The 22,633-nt window shown below is 34.4% G+C and overlaps 1 protein-coding gene across 3 annotated transcripts in view; it reads right to left on the bottom strand.

Moving 5' to 3' along the window:
- The window catches only part of LOC145246173 (uncharacterized), a 422,674-nt gene that overhangs the window by 274,823 nt on the left and 125,218 nt on the right, over window positions 1-22,633 (bottom strand). For all 3 annotated transcript variants that reach the window (XR_013863104.1, XM_080108045.1, XM_080108046.1), the window contains exons 8-10: window positions 17,155-17,292; window positions 8,693-8,917; window positions 685-869 (exon numbers count right to left, since the gene is read on the bottom strand). Coding sequence is in view for 2 of the 3 variants with exons in the window: in XM_080108045.1 (XP_079964171.1) it covers window positions 685-869; window positions 8,693-8,917; window positions 17,155-17,292 (548 nt within the window). In the remaining variant the exon portion in view is untranslated. The remainder of the gene's footprint in view (window positions 1-684; window positions 870-8,692; window positions 8,918-17,154; window positions 17,293-22,633) is intronic.

Here is a 22,633-nt window from a genome sequence, read left to right as displayed (position 1 = left end):
AGAAAAGAAGGAATAAAAAATAGGAAGTATGTATAGTAGACTATTTTGCTCGTTGAATAAATATTTGCGAAAGTCATTATGTAAATAAGTAATGCTTTTCATAAACAGAGACTGCAAAACGGATGAATTTAATCGAATCAGTATTTATGTCTATTAAAAATGAAGTGTTTGTTTTATTGTAATGAACTTTGTAAATATGTTAAAAAGACGATTAAACATTGTTAATATTTATTAAATAATATTTTATGGAGACCTCGGAAGTAAATGTACTTCATCACTGCTTATTAAGTTGAAATTACTGCCGCCTGCATCATTACATAAAAATAGCGGTTTAAATAATTGTATAATGAATATACATATCCTTATGACTATAATAGTACAGTACTTCAAAGTAATTGATAGGCTCATATTTATTTAAAACAAATGCAATTTTCTATTTCATAGCAAAAACAGATAAAGAAATGATAAAATATATATTATTGATTGATGCTTTTTAATCATTATAGATCTTTACTGAATATGTTCATTTTAGCAATCTTTTATGTTTATTTAAAAAAAAAATAGACAAAGCATATTTTCTTACTAAACAAAAAGATAGTTTCATGATAATGATTAAATATTGGTTAATCAACATCAAACATTGTTTTTCAACTTTAAATGCAGTAAACATAAACAGGTACAAACCTTTTGTAATCCACTCTTGAATCCTGTGTAGCAAAATGTGCAGGCACAGTTCGTGCACTGCCCAGTATTTATAAAGTTTTTATATGTTGGCCAAGACGACCTATTGCATAACAGATTGCAGGTTAAGTTAACTTTAACACAGAATGGTGTATCGATAACAGTGATGACATCAGGACAGCACATTCCTACAATTATAAAAAAGAAAAGAAAGATTGAATATAAATGCATGTTGTTAAGTTGAGAAGCAAGTTATTGCAGACTTTAAATTTTGATTTCAAATGATGTTTTTTTTTCAGACAAGTTTTTGTAATAATACCTTTTACTTTCTATATAATTTTAAAGAACGTTTTAGCTCTTTCTTATCGTTAAAATTACAATTGTTTTGAAATAATTATATTTTCTTTTCAGAACGTTGAATATAAGAAAAAAGAAGAAAATTCGCACAATTTTCTTATTTTAATTCAGGCTAGGCCGATAAACTGGTGAAACAGATTGCGATATCAACGAAGTGTTTGGATCAAAATCCACTACTGAACTCAGAGCAGAATGGTGCGGTAAGAAATTTTATGGTGACGACGAGAGTCTGAAAAAGCGGGACGCAATAGTCAGCTATCGGATGTTGACAACAATAAATTAATAGTCTTAATCGAAATCAATCCACGCACAACTTTTCGAGAACTGATTTATATGTAACGTATACGACGATTTACAACCACTTAAAAGAGATTGGAAAGAAGAAGACACTTGAATAATTGGTATATTACGTATTGAGCAACAGCCAAAAGAAACGCCGTTATGAAGTGCCATCTTCCCTTCTATTACAAAACAAGAACGCCCGTTTCTCGATCAGGTTGTGACTTGTGATGAAAAGTGGGTTCTTTCTAACAACTGGCGATGCTCAGCTACGTAGTTAGACGCTGATCAATCTCCACGACACTGCTCCAAGCCAGAATTGCACCAAAAGAAGGTCATGCAGACTGTTTGGTGGTCTGCGATAGGTCTAATCTTTTACAGTTTTTGAATGCTAGTTAAACCATTACGACGGAGAAGTACTAACAAATGAAAGAGACGCATCAGAAACTTCGACAACATTCAGCATTACTCAAAAGAAAAGTCCCAAATCTCCTCCACAATAATTCCCGACCGCACATCGTTATACCGAATCTGCAGAAGTTGAACGAATTTGGTTACGAAATTCCAACTATTCGCGATAATCTTCAGGCTCCTCACCTATCGACTACTACTTTTTCAAGAATCTCCACCCTTTTCTGCGTGAGAAATGCTTAAAAAAAATCTAAGCGATATCAAAAACGCCCTGAGCGACTTCATCGCCATCAGAACGTAAGATTTTACGTCACTGGCATTGGCACAAGGGTGTTGATTCTGATGGTGCTTATTTCGATCAATAATTTTTTGTTTGCACCGAGATATGTTCATCGGAATTTAAAAGTTATAAATCGCAAGAACTTCCTTGTAAACCTGGTATAAACTGTTTGTGTTAAATGTTTAGAATGATGCGGGTTAAACAATGTACTTAATTGATCGTTCTATAAAATGATTAAGAACTTTAACAATAAAGGTTTAGAGTTCAGTTTAATAATGAATCTGAATTACAAGTAGTTTGCTTCACTTGTGGTACTGATTTTATTGGATCAATTCACAGCACGAAATACAATCATGAAAACCGTTAAATATAATAATTCATACCATTAAAATATTTAACATCATTAAACGTAATAATTCACATAATTAAAAATAATAATTAAAACGATTCAAGGTAATAACAAACTGCCTTAAACTTAATAATTCACACTATTAACTATAACAATTCAGCAAATTCAACGAAATGAACAAGTCTATTCAACGTAATGTTTCACACCATTGTGATCACATACAATTATTAACACCATTAAATAATATAATTCACACCGTTAAAATATTTAACATTAAACGTAATAACTCACACCGTTACACACACAATGATCCACATAAATAAACATACATATTAACAATATTTAACGAAATCATTAAGACAATGTAATACAAATTTGCACCAATAAACATAATAACTCAACCATTTAAAGTAAAGTTAACATAATAATTATCACCAAAAACATAATAACGCACACAATTAAACAACGATTTACACAATTTTAACATAAACATTTTCACGATTAAAAGTAATGATTCACATAATTAACTAAATATATCTTCACTATTAACTATAATAAGTCACACAATTAAACATAATAATTCACACAGTTAAACATAATAATTTCCAACAATAGAATATATCTCAAAATAAAACGTAATATTTTACACAATCAATATATTTCACAGCATAAAACATAAGTTATTTATGTAATAGTCACACCATTAAACAAAATATTAGGTTGGTGTAAAAATAATGCCGGTTTTTGACGTGATATTGAACGTCAAAAACTGACATTATTTTAACACCAACCTAATATGTACAAAATAATATGTTATAATTCATCCGATATGGCATAAAACTTCATTTAAATAAGTCATACTTTTAACGTTTAAACATAATTCACATTTAATTAAATATAATAACATCAAATAGAAATAAACACATTTTACCATAATAATTAAACGATGAAGCATAATGATTCACAACATTAACGTATAATAAATAGCATTAAATAGAATAATTCACGCGTTAATCATAAAATGTACACACTATGAAAAAACGGAAAAAAAGTTTCTTATCCATTCATTAAAAAGAATTACTCTATTATACATAACTATCACATCTGATAGGCCCTGAACTGGCATCTAAGCTTCAGCCTCTGTCCCATCGACGAAACGTTGCATCCCTCTGCTTGTTCTACAAGTATTTTAATGGTGAATGCTTTGACGAACTGCAGACACTTGTGCCCCCACGACGCAGACACCCTCGACAAACCCGACAGGCAGCTAAATCCCACCCCCACACAGTAGAGATCCCTAGATGTAAAAGATCTTTCTACTCCAGTAGTGCCCCAGAAGCGCTAGACTCTGGAATTCCATTCCAGGATCCTGCTTCCCTAACTGTACTGACATCAGAAGTTCAAGTGCAACGTGAACCGACATATTGCTGCCCAAATCCCTACATAGTGCCCCAGCAGTTGCTGCCCCTGATAGTAGCCCCCTACACCAAAGTGGCAATGTGCCTTGTTTGAGGTGAAAATGTAATAAAAAAAAGAGAGGTCCGACGTTTCCTGGGATTGAATAACGATCAACGAAAGTTTCATATTCCAATATTTTATTATCACTAAAATCGGAGACATCGCCTATTTTTCAATCAAATAGATTGATTTCCTGCGTTAATTGATGCCCCATCGCAGAGCACCGTATGGAAGCTCACATTCATCTCGCAATCGCGTAGTTCACAATACATTGTAGTCTATAGTGAACAGTAGAGAACCTACTGTTGATTTCACAAAATAATTTCATATATAATAGCTTGAATTAAAATTTTAAATGCAAAAGTCGAGGATCATGTTTCAATTGTGATCTAACCAAAACACATTCGTTTCAAACGCGCCACTGCTAAAGTAAAGAACCTACTGTGGATTTTATATATCTGGTCTTTCTGCTTGTGCGTGAGAATGGTTTGAAATTAAGTTTAGAATAAAAAAGTCAAGAATCATGTATTCATTATTCTTAAAACAATGATTTCAAACTCGCTCCTGTCATATCAAAGAACCTACTGATAATTTTATACGCCTAAACGTTCGGCTTCTGTAGTGATAATAGCTTTAATTTAAGTTTTTAATGAAAAGGTCGAATATTATGTTTCAATTGTGCTGTAAAAAGAAACATTCATTTCGAACGTGCTTTCCTCATATAAAAAAAAAACTCACTGTTCATTTTATATGCCGGGCATTTCTGTTTGTGTTGTAATAAAACTTATCAAATCACACCATTAAACGGTATTTTTTTTTAATATAATAATTCAACCTGTCAAACACTGTGAGTTGAATCATTAAATGTAACAATTAACACTATTAAACATAAAAATTGACACAATTACACGTAATAATTAACACAATCGACCGTAACATATTTACAGAATTACGCGTAATATTCATAATATTAAATATAACAATTGTATCAATTAAACGTAATAAATTACATAAATGAACGTAAGAATTCACACAGACGTAATAATTACACAATAAAACGTGATAATTCGCACCATTAAACAGAATAACTCACACCATTAAATTTAATTATTCACATTACAAGAAGTAATAATTTATATTCATTTATTACATGTAAGAGAATAACCTATACCAATAAACATTATACAAAGGCCGTTCTAAATGTAATGGCTCCTATTTTAGTCCTCTTAAATTGATCACAATACATCGTAAATTACATTGTTATGATGAGTAACCTTATGCATTTAGGATCTTAAATTTTCATGCCTCTGTTGCAGGTATAAACAGTGTGCCACTCTAAGAAAGAAAACCTTAGCTTGGATTTAGTACATTGAGAATCGTTGTGACTATGCAGAGAAATAAAGTCTAGAGCCAAAATGCGGCTTATATTAAATATATCACGCCAGTTATTGTGGCTCTTCAACATTTTGAATTAAAGAAATTCAGCAAACTTTAATTTTGGAACGACTCTGGTATGATAAGACACGCTCGAGACGCCCAGGCACAACGGCCGATAATTGCTGGCAAAATTACATTAAAATAATGCTTACTATGCAGCAAATTATATCTTGGAGAAGAAAAGAATTTAATGGTACTATTCTAATTTTTGTAGCTCGTTAATTTATGAAGTAAAAAAAAAATACGAGTTTTTATATTTAGAACGACACTCGTAGTTTGACACAAATATAATAATTCACACCATTAAGAATAAAAATTCTCACTTTTAACATTATAATTATCCCCATTAAATGCCATAATTAACAACAGTACATATTAATTAACATAAACGTAATAACATCATAATTATTTTCACGATTAAAAGTCGTCATTCACGCTAGTAATTGTTATCATTCACACGATTAAACCCAATTCGGGCCCTACGCTAGCAAGCGAGTAGCATTTTCTATGTAAATATACAATTTATTTAGCTAAATGTAAGGAATTTGAATAAAGTCAAATTAAATATCTAAACAATAGGAAATGACTGAAACAAATAAAGAATTACAAACATGGTCTGATTTCGGACGTCAAGGCATTGACCAATTTTCTAGTTACAGTAGATGTCAATATTTTGCCTATAAATATGATTATACAGGGTTCAACTATTGAGGAGAGCGAATTAGTGAGAATTAGTTGAGTTCAAATTATTACATGGATGAATTCTAAGAGACAGGACAGTGTGTGTTGATTTTATTAAAATAATTCACGCCATATACCTTAATAACTGACATCATTAAGTAAAATAATTCTCATCAAAAATGTAGTTTATGTCGTAAATTGAATAGTAGAAACTCTTAGATGTATGAAGTGATATATTTACTGGTTAAAAAAGTTTTATCATTGTCTTTTAAATGGTAGGGGGCATTATCTTGCGAACAGTGGCTGACATTATCTTGCAAAAATTGGTTGATATTATCTTTCATAAAGTGGCTGACATTTTATTGCAAACAGGTAATGACATTATTCCGCCAAAACTATTTAGTATTATCTTTCAAAAAGTGACTGCCATTTTCCTTTAAAAAATGGCTGACATTATTCTCCAAAAACCATTTCAAACAATGGTTAATATTAATATTAACAAATTTAGCTGACATTATTTTGCAAAAACTAGTTGATATCTTTAAGTTGATATCCTGGGAAAATGGTTGATATTATCTTTAAAAGTTGCTGGAATTATCTTGCAAAAAGTGGCTTAAAATATTTTGTAAAAAGGGGCTGAAAAACGAGGTGATACCATCTTCACTTGGTCATTGGTTATATCTCTGCAAAATGTGGCTGATATCCTGTAATTAGTTTCCTGGTGTCTGAAATAAGTTTTCAAGACGTTTTTGTACAGCCATTAAGAATTGTCATGGCCTTATGATAATTCAGTATATTAGTGTTATACATCTATACATGGCTGACCAATGTTAATGATTTCAAGTTCAAATGAACATCTGCAGTAGAAATTGAAAACGCTCTACTAAAGCCTGATTGCCACGGCTGCTGAATTTCCAAAATGCAAGCCGGAGGTGGGAACATTTTAAAAAAACGAAATTTAATAAAATTCTATACACACGACGATTCGCGAGAAACTGAAGATGCGAAAGGTTTGCGCGAAATTTGTCACAAAAATGTCCAGAGAATATCAAATAGAAAGACTTTGTCATGATAGCAATTCATAGCCCTCATAACGCGATGTTCTGCTAATGTGCGACGAAAGTTGGATCTACGGCTATGATTCAGAGACAAAGATTCCCGTAGCAGCACGCTGGTTCTTGCAGACTCAAGAAGATCAGATAGGGAAAATCCACCCAGAAATAATGATGATTCTTTTTGAAACAACACAGGCATGATCCACATGCCCTGGATGTCCACTGGACAGACAGTCAACAAGAAATAATACGTTGACGTTTTAAGGGAGTTCAGGAAGTGATTCCTTCGGTAGAAATCAACACTCTTTAAATTAATCAATGGCATTTCCACCAGAAGAACGCACCAGTCCACAACTCCATCCTTGTTAAAGATTATTTTACCAAGATGGACATCAACACAGATCCTCACCCTCCCTATAATCCAGACCTTGCTCTATGACTTTTTGTTATTCCCTAAGCTCAAGATAAACCTAAGAGGTTTTCGTTATGAGAAAATTGAGGAGATGAAATGACATGTGAGGAGGGTCATTGACGAACTCACACGAGACGAATTCTAGTGTCTGGATTGAAACTGTTTAATTTAAGGAAGTAGCACAACTTATATTACGAAAAGCGTCTTACACCGTGAACAAGTGGCTGACATCTTTATAGCTTTAATGATGAAATCATGAAAACATGGCTGACATTGCCCTGAAAAATGTGGTTTAAACTATCTGAGAAAAAAATCCTACATCGTGCAAAAAGCGGCTGATATCATTTTCATAGCAAAAAGCGGCCGGTATCATTTTCATAGCGTTATTAAAATAATCGTAAAAAACGTTGCTAACATTATCATGTGAAAGGTGGCTAATTCTCTCAAAATGTGGTCTAAATTAAATTATTCAAACCATCTTACATCGTGCAAAAATCGGTCGGAACCATCTTCATAGCGTGATTGTGCATACGGACTGACATTATCCTGTAAAAGTATCTGAGATTACTTTAAGAAAGTGGCTTGAATTATATTACAAAAACCGTCTTACATCGTGTAAAAAGCGGCTAACACCATCTTCAAAGTGTCAGTGATAACCATCTTCATAGTGTGATTGGTAACATCGTGCAACACATGGTTGACATTATCCTGTAAAATAAGGCTGAAAATATCTGAAGGACGTGGCTAAAATTATATTGCAAAAATCGTCTTACACCGTGAAAAAGGCGGCTGCCATGTTCTTCATAGAGTGATTAATATAATCGTGTGAATCATGACTGACATTATTCTGTAAAACATGGCTCATATTATTTTCATTGACTTGCTCAAATTATATTACAAAAAGCGTCGTACACTGTGAAAAAAGCGGCTGACATCATCTTCATAGCGTGTTTAATATAATCGTGGAAACGTGACAGACGTTATTCTGTAAATAGCTAAAGTTATCTAAAGAGAATGATTCAAATTAGATTACAAAAAGCGTCTTACATCGTGTAAAAAGCGGCTGAAATCAGCTTCATTGCGTGGTTGATATAGTCTTGTAACACGTGGCTGACATTATTCTGTAAATAGTGGTTGGAACTATCTTGAGAAAATACTTTAAATTTTATGGCAAAAAGTAACTGACATGGTGAAAAATTGTCTGACATTATCTTTCGAGATAATCACATTTTTGTCTATATAGAAAGTTGAATACTACGCTAATATTGGAATAAGTGTTGTTATCTACTTACCTTTAGAAGTCGCTTTCATTATATAGGGTATATTTTGATTATTGAAATATACAAGGATCGTGGTCGTGGAGGTTGGAAAGACTGTGATAATCACATAAGATCGGTTCGTACTGATGGTCTTGAACAGTTGAAGTGGTTCGTTTATAAAACGTATTCTGGTATAGTTCAAAAGTTTCAAATTTACCATAGCTTTGCACCCAGTAACGTTCACAAGTGGGGACGCCGCTATAATTAAAACAGAACACAAGAAATGGTAACACAGAAAATAACAAGAATATACGTTAAAACATTACCTATTCTTATTTATTATTACATCGAGTAATCTATGGTAAGTTTTATTGTAATATATATTTAATAACTGGCCGTCCGCCATTGCCCGGTTATAACAAACGCTTAAATATGATATTTAATTTATGAAGGTTTCAGGGTTCAAAAAAGTTACATACACGTGTATATATGCACAGAATATAATCCCCCCGGGATTACAACAGTAATATGTAAATGAAATACCCTCTTCAATGCTGATTCATATTTAAGTCCATCCAGCTAGCCGAGATTGAACTCACTACACGAGTTTGTAGTGTAATTCAAATCTTGTGGGTAGCTGAATACTTGATGCTTCGCCAGGGCTATCAAGGATATTTTTAACGTGACGCCATCACTAGATGGGGTCACAATAAAAAGAGAGTCCCATCTCCCCTCGAGAGAAGGAGAGATCGCACCAGTTTTTCAACCTGGTATTTATTTTTTAAAAGTAAATAGTATACAGTATCGGCCATAATATAAGGAACGGAAAAAAATTTACAATTATTCATGTATATTTCAAAAATTAGTGCATGGATTTTTCTGAAATACTCAGAATAAACAAATAGAACCAATGTGTATAAACTAGTAGAAAAAAAAATTACGATTCAATATTGAGAAATATTTTAGTTTAAAATTATATCTGTGGATTTATCCTGGCCAAAAGTTAAGGAACGAAATAGAAACTTTATGTTTTTTTTTAATGCAAATATTTTAAAAAATAAATTCATTCAATATTTAGTGAACATCCCTTTATTCTTTATGACCTCACTGCATCTTCGACCACAGGACTGTATTAGTTTCTTGCAAAATTCAGGATTTATCTTTTCCCACTCTTCCTTCAATAAATTCCACAAATGATTTTGATTTTGGGGATTCCTCGTCTGTGCTCTTTCTCCAATAATTTTCCAAACATTTTCTATCGGATTCAGATCCGGACTCTGCGCTGGCCAGTCCATTACTCTTATTTCTTCTTCCTCGAGGTAACTTATCACTTTTTTAGCTTTATGGCAAGGGGCGTTATCTTGCATAAAAATGCTTGGCGGATTAGGTGGAAGGCGTAAGCTCTCAATGACATGTTGTTGAAGGAGCTGCTTATAAGTCTCCGCATTAACCCTACCATAGATTCGAACTAGAGGGCCAACTTCTTCCGAGGATATCATACCCCACACCATTACACTTCCCCCTCTGAATTTAAGTGTCTTTTTAACACATTTGGAGGATAATCGTTCACCTGCTTTACGCCCTACATGCTTCTTTCCATCAGATCCAAACAAATTGAACTTGGATTCATAGCTGAAGTGAACCTTAGCCCATTGTTCATCAGATTACATGCTCATGGGCAAACTTCAAACGGCTATTTTTGTTCTTCTTTGAGATCAAGGGTTTAGATACTGGCACCCTGGCATGCAATCCGGCAGCTGCTAACCGTCGAGAAACAGTTTTTCTAGATATATTTTTCCCAGTATGTTCATTAAAATCACGAGAAATTGATGTTGCGGATTTGAATCGGTCACTAAGAGCCTGCCTTACCATAATCCTATCTTCTCTTTGAGACGTTTTAGGGGGTATGCCGGTTTTAGGGGATGCTTCTAATGTATTTTTATTCTTATATCGAGCTATCACACGATGAACAACACTTTTTGATCTTCGAACGATATTAGAAATTGTTGAACTTGATTTCTTTTCTTTGTAATTGTCTAAAATTAATTCTTTTTTCTTGGAGAGACAGAGTTTTGCGAGTCGGTGACGCCATTTTTCTTTGTTGTGCTTATCAGCAGTTCCAATATTAAAAACTAGCTATTTTTATGTAAAGTTTAGTCTCTTAAAAATAAATTTTCTATTTCGTTCCTTAACTTTTGGCCAGGATAAATCCACAGATATAATTTTAAACTAAAATATTTCTCAATATTAAATCGTATTTTTTTCTACTAGTTTATACACATTGATTCTATTTGTTTATTCTGAGTATTTCAGAAAAATCCATGCACTAATTTTTGAAATATACATGAATAATTGTAAATTTTTTTCCGTTCCTTATATTATGGCCGATACTGTATATAGAAACCATGCAGAACAAATGCATATACGACGTTGGTTCAATAAGTTTCCAGATATTTGTACAGGCATTTAAAATTGTTGTAGGCTCTTGAGAATACAGTATGTAATGAAATGACTGGCATATTCTTATGATTTCAGGTTCAAATAAACAGCTACAACATGGATTTAAATGCATCATACCATAGCCTGATTGTCAGCGGATCAATTTGAAACATGCAATCTGGCCATGAGAACAATTTAGAAGAACGATATGCAATAAAACTGTTTTAAACTGGGAACAAATGCCAAAGGTCGCTTCTGGACTATGTTGCATCAATCAAGTATCAGTGGCATAAGAGATCCAAGGAAGGCAGGGAATCAATGAGGGGCGAGGAGAGATGTGGGAGAATTAAGGGAGTCAGAGCAACAGGAAATTCATTTGTATAAGAGCGTACCTTTTGTATATATTAACCAAATGTTGAACTAATAAATAGACAGGAAAATGACTTTGTAAATAATGCAGAAAAAGTTATTTAGTGAATCCACTTATTGAAACTTTAAAACGTCACGGAAACAACGTATTTTTTAGTTTGTTTTAAGTTACAGGTAATTACATTATGGACACCCAAGGGAAATTTATAAAACAAACAGGCTGGCAGTCCGGCGTTTCCCGGTCTTACAATACGCTTAAACATGATATTTTAATTCATGCAGATTGCATATGTATTATTATAAAGTCAATTCTCTACTTGTTTTTGTTTTATTGCGAGGAATAATTTGCCCGGTGGACTAATTCGCAAGAAAAGTAAAAAAATGTTTATAAATTATAATGATAATGCCGTTTATCAAACTCTGTGTGTGTTTGTTTACAATATCACGTCAGCTGATATTTGGGCATGACGATCTTAAGCATAGTTTTTCTTCTCCCATAGATAAAAAAGTAACATTTTTACACGGTAATATTTTACGCTAATAACAAAATTATTCCCCTTGGCATGTGTAAAATATTCCCCTGTAAAAATCCATCTTTTTTATCTACAAGAGAAGAAATACTATTTATAAGATCGGCGTGTTTCGATTTTCGATACTTATCGGATTAATTCCTGTTCAAAAAACATCTAAGAACACTTCCAGACATATGAATTAGCTTTGTGTGAAATTTGCAGAAAATAGGCTCAGCCGTTTCGGAACTTATGAGGAACTCACACACATAAAGTGACTTTTATATGATAGTAGATGTAGAAATAGAGATCTTTTCAGCCATTTATGTAAACACCTTTCAGATTATTATATTATTATAAACTCGGACCGCACAGAAATTTCAATCTGACATACGAAAACTTGTCGACAACAGAAAATATCAAGCTTAGAGTTTAAACATGAAACATGTCAGAATACTTTCCCAGTTGAAACCATTGTAATTTATGTCTATTGGTTATGTTGCACGTAAATCATTAACCTTTTATAACCTGGTTGAACGAATTCGTCCAGTCATAAATAAATGAATATTACGGCAGAACTAAAATTAAATTTGATTCAAACACGCCTTGCACGTATTAGTTCAGTATCTGGGTAGATGCCAGATACCTCCCGATTGAAACTGTCCATTGCTTGCATTCAATATGACGTCATGTCAGAGAATCGTGGATTTCGTTTGTTGCCACACTTTTTAAAAACTACTATGGATAATAATCAAGGTAAGTTTATGAAATGCAAACATTCTCAGTGGTAGTTTAATTATTAAACTTCATATTTTTTCCAGTTTGAAACAACCATAGAATCATTACCCTTTAAACTAACTAACATAAACAATAAATATTTGTAATCACTTACATCATAATTTAGGTCATAAAGGGTTAAGTAAAATAATCGGTTTATTGAAATAAACAGCTAATATATATTTCATGCTAATTTCTTCGTTATATGTTTGTTAATCCCAATGTCCGTTTGTACTTGCAGGACCAAACTATTGAATGTTTACAAATTAAGAAAAATAATCCTAAAATAATTTTATTAACAGCTTACAGAGGCAGAATCCTTTGAAAACACAAATTTTCTCCTGGGCTCTGAGTTTAAGATGTTGACTTGGAGAACTACGGAAGATAGAGTACTTAAATATTGATGTGCTTTTTACAAATATATTAAGTCTATAGAAGTTCAACTATTAAGGATTAAAATGAATTCACACAAATTTGGAAGGATACACTTAAACATATAATATATAACAATAAAAATAAAATAAGGAGGCTTAAGATTATGAAACTCCTTACTTAATTTTAACTCACCGAACGCTAACGCTCGACCTAAACCCTAACCACTACTCAACCATAACACGAAATCTTGAACCCTAAAACTTACCCGAAATTATACGCTTAACCCTAGCCTTACCAAACTCTAACTCTAATTAACACCCTAAACTTTATCTTAACCCTAATCGTAACAAAACTCTATCTCTAACCCTAACCTTAACCCTAACCCTAACCTAACTAAAGTGTAACGCTAAATCTAAACCCTAACCTTAATCCTAACCTAATCTTTAACTCTAATCTTAACCCTAACCCTAAGCCGCACCGTTCGTTGTTAGAAATTACTGGAATAAATGCATTTGTTTTTACTAAAAAATACTGCATCGTATTTTTTCTTCCCTTTTTTTTTGTCCATTTGCGAAACAAACAACGTGTTTTTTCTTCCCTTTTTTTTGTCCATTTGCGAAACAAACAACGTGTGGGTGCGAGATTTTATATGTAATGCCATTGTTAATGTGTACCGAGCACGCTACATATCTGCAATTTGATTATGACGTGACTGTCTAGAGGAGGGATACTACTCCCTATTGAGGAGATTAAAATCCCCTAAAATCCTGAGTAAGGCCGGGTAACTATGCTGAGATTGTCCGTTAAACGTTGATTCAATCCCGGACAGCGGCAGGTGACCTATAAAAGGGACAAATTTATTGTGCTTTGTAAAAACAGACAGATATTTTATTGTTTTAAAAAATGACAGGAAAGGTCAGAATAATGTTGAATGAAATCATGCATTCGTTTGGCCTAAGGAACACCTGCTCAGACTTCCTGGCTACCTGAGTGACAGGAGTGACTTTTTGGGGGCGTGTGAGAGAAATTTAGTTTTGGTTCCAGGTTCGCAGAATTAAGACGATCTGTTGAGATGCACACGCGCAAAAGAGTCGAGTATTTCCCGTTTGACGTGTTGGGTTCTGATTTGTTGCGCGGATTGCCTTCGTATTTAAGAAAATACCCAGGCCGAATATAGCAGATTAACGCCAAATCTAAAGAAAAAACACACGCTCCTGGAACGCCACAGCCCCCCCCCCTCCATCCATCCTTATTGCCATCGTAAGAGCGAAGAATAAGATTTTGGGATAATCTTGATGTTTTTGGTGTAATCAAACTGAACGATGTATATATGTAAAATCTTGTAATTGTTGTGAATTTAACTTTTTTATGGTTAGAACCCCCGGAGTCCGTTTTCCTTTCCTGCTGTGCATACAAAGCTAATTGATTTTCAGCAGAATCGGCACGAAATCTGATTCGCTGGGAATTTATGTGAAGATCTCCCGGAAGAAGACGATCACGACTATTTCATTTTTGATGAGGTCAGAGGCCATCTACTGACCTGGGTGGGAGAGACTTACAGATCGCCGTAGCAAGTATCAGCCCATTCTATAAATACTGGTAGTAAATTTGTTGATCAGAATTGTTTAATACCTCCCCTGCTTTTCCCCAGTTTTTTTTCCATTTGACTCGTTTGTCTTATGGTCTCCATCAATTCGCTTTCCTGACACCTTATTATTTCTATTTCTATTTCTTTAATATACAAGTGACCTTGTGTGTGTGTGTGTGTGTAAGTTTCTTCCTCATAGGTTCCGAAACGGTTGAGCCTATCTTATGAAAATTTATCACAAAGTTAATTTATATGTCTCGTAGTGTTATTAATTGTGTTTTGTGAAGAAATTCATGCGATAAGTATCGAAAATAAAAAAAAACATCTGACCTAAGAATATTTTTTTTACATAGGAGTCACCATATCAAGGCCCGGAGGCCACTCGACGGTAGTGTTAATAAGTGTACAGTAGTCAGTGGGATAATATCGTAGTAATCGTTAGGAGTGAAAATTTGGTAAATTGAATTACTTAAGGGGATGGCTCATCACGAAATTGTTTACGTTGGACTTGAAGACGACCACATTGTAATCAGCTGGAAAATAGGCAAACGGTAGATACTTCCACAGGCATGCAGTTCTAAGAAAGAAGCTTTGCTCATGGAATCTATGTTTAGGTTTAGGCACATATAAAGAGTGTGGGAAATTATTGATTGCGGTTTCAGATAGACGAGTGTTTTTCGTGAAAGTTTTGCGAGGGGGACGATAGATTGGAGCTCAGACGAGCACTTGCCATAAAAATAGTGACAGACTCGCAACGCCACTTCTATGATAAAGACGTTGCAAAAAAGAGAAAAAGGGCATCTCCCACTAGGCTTCGAAATCTATTTTGAACTTTGTCAACGCAGGACAAGTTCTTTCTAGCAGCTCCTGCCCAGATGTGGCAACAGAACTCCATCCTTGGACGTACCTGGCTTTTATGTAGGTAGAGAATTGCATCAGCAGCGAAATATCTACTGGAGCGGTAGAAGGATCTCAACATTTTTCCAGCGCCCTTAGCAAAAGATTTGATCTACGTGTTCCATTTCAGATCAGGAGTAAAGGTCAAACCCAGAAGCTTGTCAAAACATGGAGCGTCCCCAAGACCAAAGCCATCTGTTTCAGTTGATTCGAGATGCGGATCAGGGCGTTGATGATATATAGATAGAAGCTTGGTTTTTGTTGCATTAAAATTAACCACCCACTTTTTCCCCATCGTACCACGTGCTTTAGATCAGAGGAGAGAGAATCAGAGAAAACTTGATAATTTACGGTCTTTGATGTGTTTCATCGATGATAGTGTCATCAGCATAAATGTCTACAAATGATCTAAGGTTATTATTTGGAAGACCATTGATGTATAGGGTGGGGACTAGGATGGACTCCTAAGGTACTCTAACATTATTGCTATGAGCTTCTGAATTCTGCCCATCAACACTACTCTTATGAACCGATGAGAGAGAAATGGTTTAATAATTGAGAAGACATTCCCAGCTATGCCGTAGCTGGAAACCTTGTGAAGTAGACCTTTATACCATACCATATCAAAAGCCTTTGATATGCCAAGAACAATTGCACTAGAAACGAAAGCCATCGTAAAGAGATTCGCTAATCCTATGAGATATAACCGTTTGCACATCTGCTGTAGATCCAGCAGAACGGAAAAGATATTGCTTATCACTAAGAAGGTTAGTTTTGCTTAGATCGTTGACTATTTCTTTATTTAACACATATTCCAGTACCTTACTCGTGATGCGTAGGAAACATTCAGGGAGTATTAACTAATTCTCATCTAAAAAAATTCAGTTATTTCAATAGGGCTTGCACCCGAAATAATACAAAAATAGAAATACTGTAAAATTGTCAGAAAATAACAATTTCTTACGTTTCTGAGTTTGTTACATAAAATTTGGTCACTCCTATTATTCAGACTACTGTTCTGAGCCTGAGTAATATTTTCACAACGTTTTAGTCGTTGTAACATCCGGCCATCCTCAGGTTTATCCTGTCAAACTCGAGAATGTTTCTGTCAAACTCCTGAATTTGGACAGAATGTCGAACAAAATCCTTTAATTACTTAAAGAAGCTAGCATGCTCTTGTTCCCTCAGTCATGGCTGGAAATGTAACATTGCACTTACAAACAAACATATAGGAAGAAAGAAATAAAAATCCAGGTCGGCATTTTTTTCTTTTTAACTAGCTAACCTGGCTTGTGCTTCTCCTCTCTCTGACCGCACGCCGGTCACAGCCAGCCTATTCTTACCTTTACATGTCCGTCTTTTTTCGGCGCCGATTTGTTTCTCCCCGGCCCCGTGATGTCTTTTTTCTTTCTCTTCTCGCATGCATATTAATGCATGTAAGAAGAGAAAAACATAAATACTATTAAGTATTTATATAAAAGACTGGAACTAGAAAACCGAGACGTGGTATATTCACATTATTAAAGCATATATCACCTTACCATCGATTTTGAATTTAAGTGTTGTATGGTTCACGCTGTCAGGTAAATCTGTGTACATGGCCGATATTGTCACAAGTTGATCGCCGCTTATTGTGAGGTCCTTAAAATATATTTCGTTCCCAATCATGTGATAATCAGCTAAAAAAGATAGTAAGAAATAGTTAATAATTGTTTGAGTAAAGGATAATCGTTTCAATTTTGTTTAGGTATATTTTAAAAAGCAAAAAACAAACAGACAAAAAACTAAACATATTTGTAACTTTTAACGCAAACGCTTTTTTAAATATCCTTTGAGACGATGCTTCATAATGTGTGTATTCATTCTTTTGCGGACTTCATTTTCATCTTCATAGTTGTTCCTGTTACACAATGTTTTATCCAACTCATCTCCTGGACTTCTTCAGGTGAATAACAGATAAGGGATGGAATTAATAATTTGTAACTAATCCCCAGCAATCACTGCCTTCCATTTTTGTTGTATCAACAGGGTTTTGCCACTAATCATCTGGCCTGCTTGGGTAGGATTTACACCGCTGTCTACAGACAATGCTCGTTTGGAACCGTTAAAACTTAACGTCTCTATTCACATCGCCAACAACAATGGATGACAGTAACTACTGGAGATAAGTCACAAGACTTAGCATTACTATCCCGTCACGATTAATCACCTGAAGAAGACCAAATGATGAGTTAGTCGAAACGAGGTGAAACAACAACAATAAAAATGAGAATAATGGCCCACAAAAAGAATGCATGCACAAATTATGAAGCTTCCTCTCAAAAATAAAATAAATATAGATAATATTACCATTTGGTACGGATCCGACACTGAAAGATCCGATAAGAACACAAACTTGGATTTATAGGACCATGATGTCCAACCTTCATCGCCCTTCGGGGCCGGTCACGCAGTTGATAGATGCGTTGAGTCTCTACGGTTCCAGGTGAGCATTGTCTAAAGATAACGGGTTTAATCCTGCTAAAGAAGGCCGGAGGATTAGTTCGCCGAAACGTGTTGAGACAACAACAATGCAAGACATTGATTACTGGGAATAAGTTGCAGGTCATCATTTCTATCCCGCTGCGGTTAATCGCTTGAAGAAGTCCAGAGGATTAGTTGACCGATACGTGGTGAAACAGTAATAATAATTATGAAGATGAGAAAAATAGTCCGCAAACAGATAAATGCATAAATGAATTGGTTGCTCTATTTTAATTTCAAAGAAAAACATTTTATGTTGTTTTCTTAATTCTTAAGAATGGGATTGCTGTCTCGTATTATTTGGATTATTGGGACAACCGTGCACATCATGTGTGTTATTTGCACAACATATTGCTCGATGGAACCTCTCACTGTCTCCAGGTTTATCGTTTAAAAGGCAGAAATCTTACTGTCGAAGTTAGTAAGCTTTTAATCGAACTCGGAAATTTAGACACAATTAGTTGGAAGCGTGACACATTAGTTGACTAGGAAGTGTTACAATTTAGTTAGAAGTGTTACACATTAGTTGATTAGAGTCTATAGGACACTAGTCAGAAGAGTTACACAGTATATTAAGTAGTGTGATCCATTAGTTAGTGCGTGCCACATGCTTATTAGGATGTGTGATACATTACTTTGAAATGTAACAAATAAGTTTGAAGTTTGACACATAACTTGATAAGGAAGTGTCAAACATTGTTTGGGCGTGTGACACATTAGTTTATTAGGAAGTGTAACACATAAGTGTATAAGTAAATGTGTCACATTAATTTATTAGGAAGGGTGACACCTGTGTTGAAAGTGTAGACCATCACTGGTATAAAAAGTGTGACACATGAAGCTGAAGTGTGACCCATTATTTGATAAGGACGTGTGACACATTAGTTCGAAGTGTGACACATAAGTTGATTAGAAAGCGTAACACATTAGTTATAATGGGACACATTACTTTACTAGGAAATGTGACACATTCGTTGGAAGTGTGACACATTAGTGTGACTAGTGAATCTTTAGTTGATTATGTAGTGTGACACAGTAGTTGGTTAGAAAGTTTGCCAGGATTAGTCGTAAGTGTGACAAATTGTTATTAGTAAGTGTGACAAATTGTTATTAGGAAGTGTGACAAATTAGTTGATTAAAAAATATTACACATTAATTGGAAAGGTGACACATTAGTTAATGAAAATGTGTTGCACATTAGTTGAAAGTATAACACTTTAGTTTATTAGGAATTGTGACACATTAGTTGGAAGTGTGACACCTTTGTTTATTAAGAAGTATGGCCTATTAGTTTGAAGTCTGATTCATTAGTCCATTAGGAAGTGTGGCACATACGTTAGAAGAATTACACATTAGTTGATTCGAAACTGTGCCACATTTGTTGAAAGTGTGACACATTAGTTGCTTAGAAAGTGTTACACATTTGTTTATAAGAAAGTGATACATTAGTTTAAATGTGACAGATTAGGTGAAAGTGTGACACATTAGCCCAAAAGCCTGAAAATGTGTCCTATAATTGCTTAGAAACTGTGACACGTTAGTTGGAAGTGTAATACTTTCTTGATTAGGAAGCGTGACACGTTAGCTGGAAGTGTTGGACGTTTGTTTACTTGATTTATTAGTTGGAACTGTGAAACATTAGTTGGAAGTGTGACACGTTAGTTGATTCGGAAGTGTGACACATTAGTTAGAAGTGTGGCACATTAGTCGGATGAAAGGGCACCATACCTCTCTTTGTATTTTGTTTAAACTTCTTCTAGATTTAAAATTTTATCAGTGTGTTGCTGTTGCTTGGTGTAATGCCATACGTTTTCTGATAGGATTGAGGTCCGGTAGTTATGACTGTAAATCAACGGAATATTATGCCTTTTAAGGAAATTCTTGACATTGCCTGCTGTGCGAATGGGAGCATTATCGTACATGAAGATGGAATTATCAACCAAATTCCGGCCAAAGTAGGATAAAAAATGATCAGTCAACATATTAATGTACTTAGTCGAATTTATTTGACCATGAAAGTGAACTATAGGTTCTGGACAATTGATACTTATAACGACCCACACCAAAACTGAATCTTCACCATCCTGCAGCGTTTAAACTGTGCACGTAGGATTAAACTGTAAAATGTTTTTGACTCATAATGGGGGTATGCTACGAATGGATTCGCCAATCATTTTTATAACCAGCAGCTGTGATGAACAACCAATGAAAACCTTTCAAAATTATTATAAAAATTGTCGAATTTTGGATTCAATAAGTTTGCCGTAAACTACGCCACGGACCGCATTTGATTCTTGGCCGCCCTCTTGGTTACTGCCAATTACTGATCTGAACTACGTCGCCATCTTTGTTCAATATAATATCTCAAAACTTAACAGATTATGCGCCCAGCCATCGTCTTTTCTTTGACGGATCGGAATCTAAATTCGAATTGTGTCAGGTAAATTTTCTGGGATATCTAAGGATTCGAAAACTACACAAAGCGATACAATCTCCAACAGAGAATCCTAACGACTCCGAATTTCTCGAAAAGAACGCGACTGTTTTTGCAGAACTGATTCAATGTTAAACGATAGAAGTCTGTCTCTGAATATAAGAGACGCATTGGATGACGGGTGGAAAGCATTTAACATATAAAGAGAACATTATTTATCAAAAGGGAAACCGAAAATTATATCACTATATACAGAACTAAAGTCTCTGAAACGTAACGAGGATGAAACTATTAGCGACTACGTTATAAGGTCACAAACAATCGCCAATGCCTTAAAACTCTCAGGTGAAATAATAAGCGATAGCTTGTTGATATCAATGACCCTCAAAGGAAAGTTCAGCCGATTTTAAACCATTCAGAACTGTTATAACTCAGAAAGACAAACCCATAAATTTCAGCGAATTTAAAGTGGCATTGCGCAGTTACGAAGAGACTAATCGTATGCTCGTGGACAATAATAACTCCAGAAATATTATGAAGTTCAAAAATGCTTCTCGAAAGCAGACACCACCAAATTACGCACCTCACTGCAATGTGGTCCCCAAAAGTAATTTTCTCAAGAAAAAGAATAAAATTATCTGCTATAATTGTGGACGACCCAACCACAAAAGTTTCCAATGTCGATATAAACGCTCTAAAATGGACTCCGTAAAAAAATGTTTAGAACTTTGAGGAAGAGCATACATTTTTATTCATATGTAACATTGACAATACCACAAACGGTAAAAAATCTCCTTGTAGACTGTGGTGCTACAGCACGCGTTATCACCAAGGAATCTGATTTTATTAATTTTGATTCAAACTTTAATCCACAAAGTCATTTTGTCGAACTTGCCGACGGTAGTCAAATAAATTATATAGTCTTGAAAAGAGGCGATGCTAAAATATCCCTAAAAATTAATAAATCCGAAATCTGTAACTGTATTCTAAAAAAAATGCTCTGTTCATACCTACATTTAAGCAAGATATATTTTCCGTGCAGGCTGCAATTAAACAAAGCGCGAATATAAATTTGGCCGAAACAAGTCAAAATTGATATACCCCAATGGAACTGTAGTTGACATTAAAGAAAATGGCCGACTATATTATTTAAAAAGTATGGTTCTCTCAAAAACTGGCTGTCACGACTTGGAAACCTGGCATAAAATTCTACGACACTGCAATACAGCTGATATTAAAAAATTACCAAATGTAGCCGAAGGCATGAAAATAATACATTCAGATGATCTCCCTAATTGTGATGTGTGTGCACAGGGGAAAATGACTAAATATATAAGCCGAGCGCCAGACAAAAAAGCTACGAAAATTCTCTCACTTATGCATTGTGACTAAGCAGGTCCAATCAGCCCGATAGGGAGAAATAATCTAAGGTACGTGTTGAACTTTATTGATGATTTTTCCGGTTTAATTATAGTTTATTTTCTAAAAAAAAACAAACAAATCTGAAACTATCCTCGCCACTAAGAAATATTTAACTGATATTGCCCCGTACGGTTCAGTAAAATGTATTCGCTCAGACAATGGGACTGAATTTACTAGTAAAAAATTTGAACTTCTATTAATTAAACACCGTATTAAACACGAGAAACCTGCGCCATATTCACCCTTCCAAAATGGCACCGCTGAAAGGGCATAGCAAACCCTTTTTGAGATGACAAGATGCCTACTTATCGAATCGAAATTAGCGTATAGTTTATGGACGTACACTTTAATGGCAGCAGCATATATCAGAAATAGATCGTTCAATAAGAGACTAGAAAAAACGCCGTATGAAGCGTTTTGTGGTGTAAAACCTAAAATGAACAGAATGCGTCTATTTGGGTCTGATTGTTTTACATTTAAAGAAAACACCAGTAAACTAAATACTAAAAGCGAAACAGGAATTTCGTAGGTTACGATAAAACAGTCCGGCATATTTAATCTACTTTCCAACCCAAAATACCATAAAAAGGGTTAGATGTGTAAAATTCAATGATACATTAAATTTAAAAAAAATGGCGATC

Source organism: Euprymna scolopes, chromosome 23 (genome assembly GCF_053919585.1).
Source record: "Euprymna scolopes isolate OS-2025 chromosome 23, ASM5391958v1, whole genome shotgun sequence".
Lineage (NCBI taxonomy): Eukaryota > Metazoa > Mollusca > Cephalopoda > Sepiida > Sepiolidae > Euprymna > Euprymna scolopes.
The sequence above is the reverse complement of the archived record's forward strand: the minus strand, read 5'-3'. Positions and strand labels throughout refer to the sequence as shown.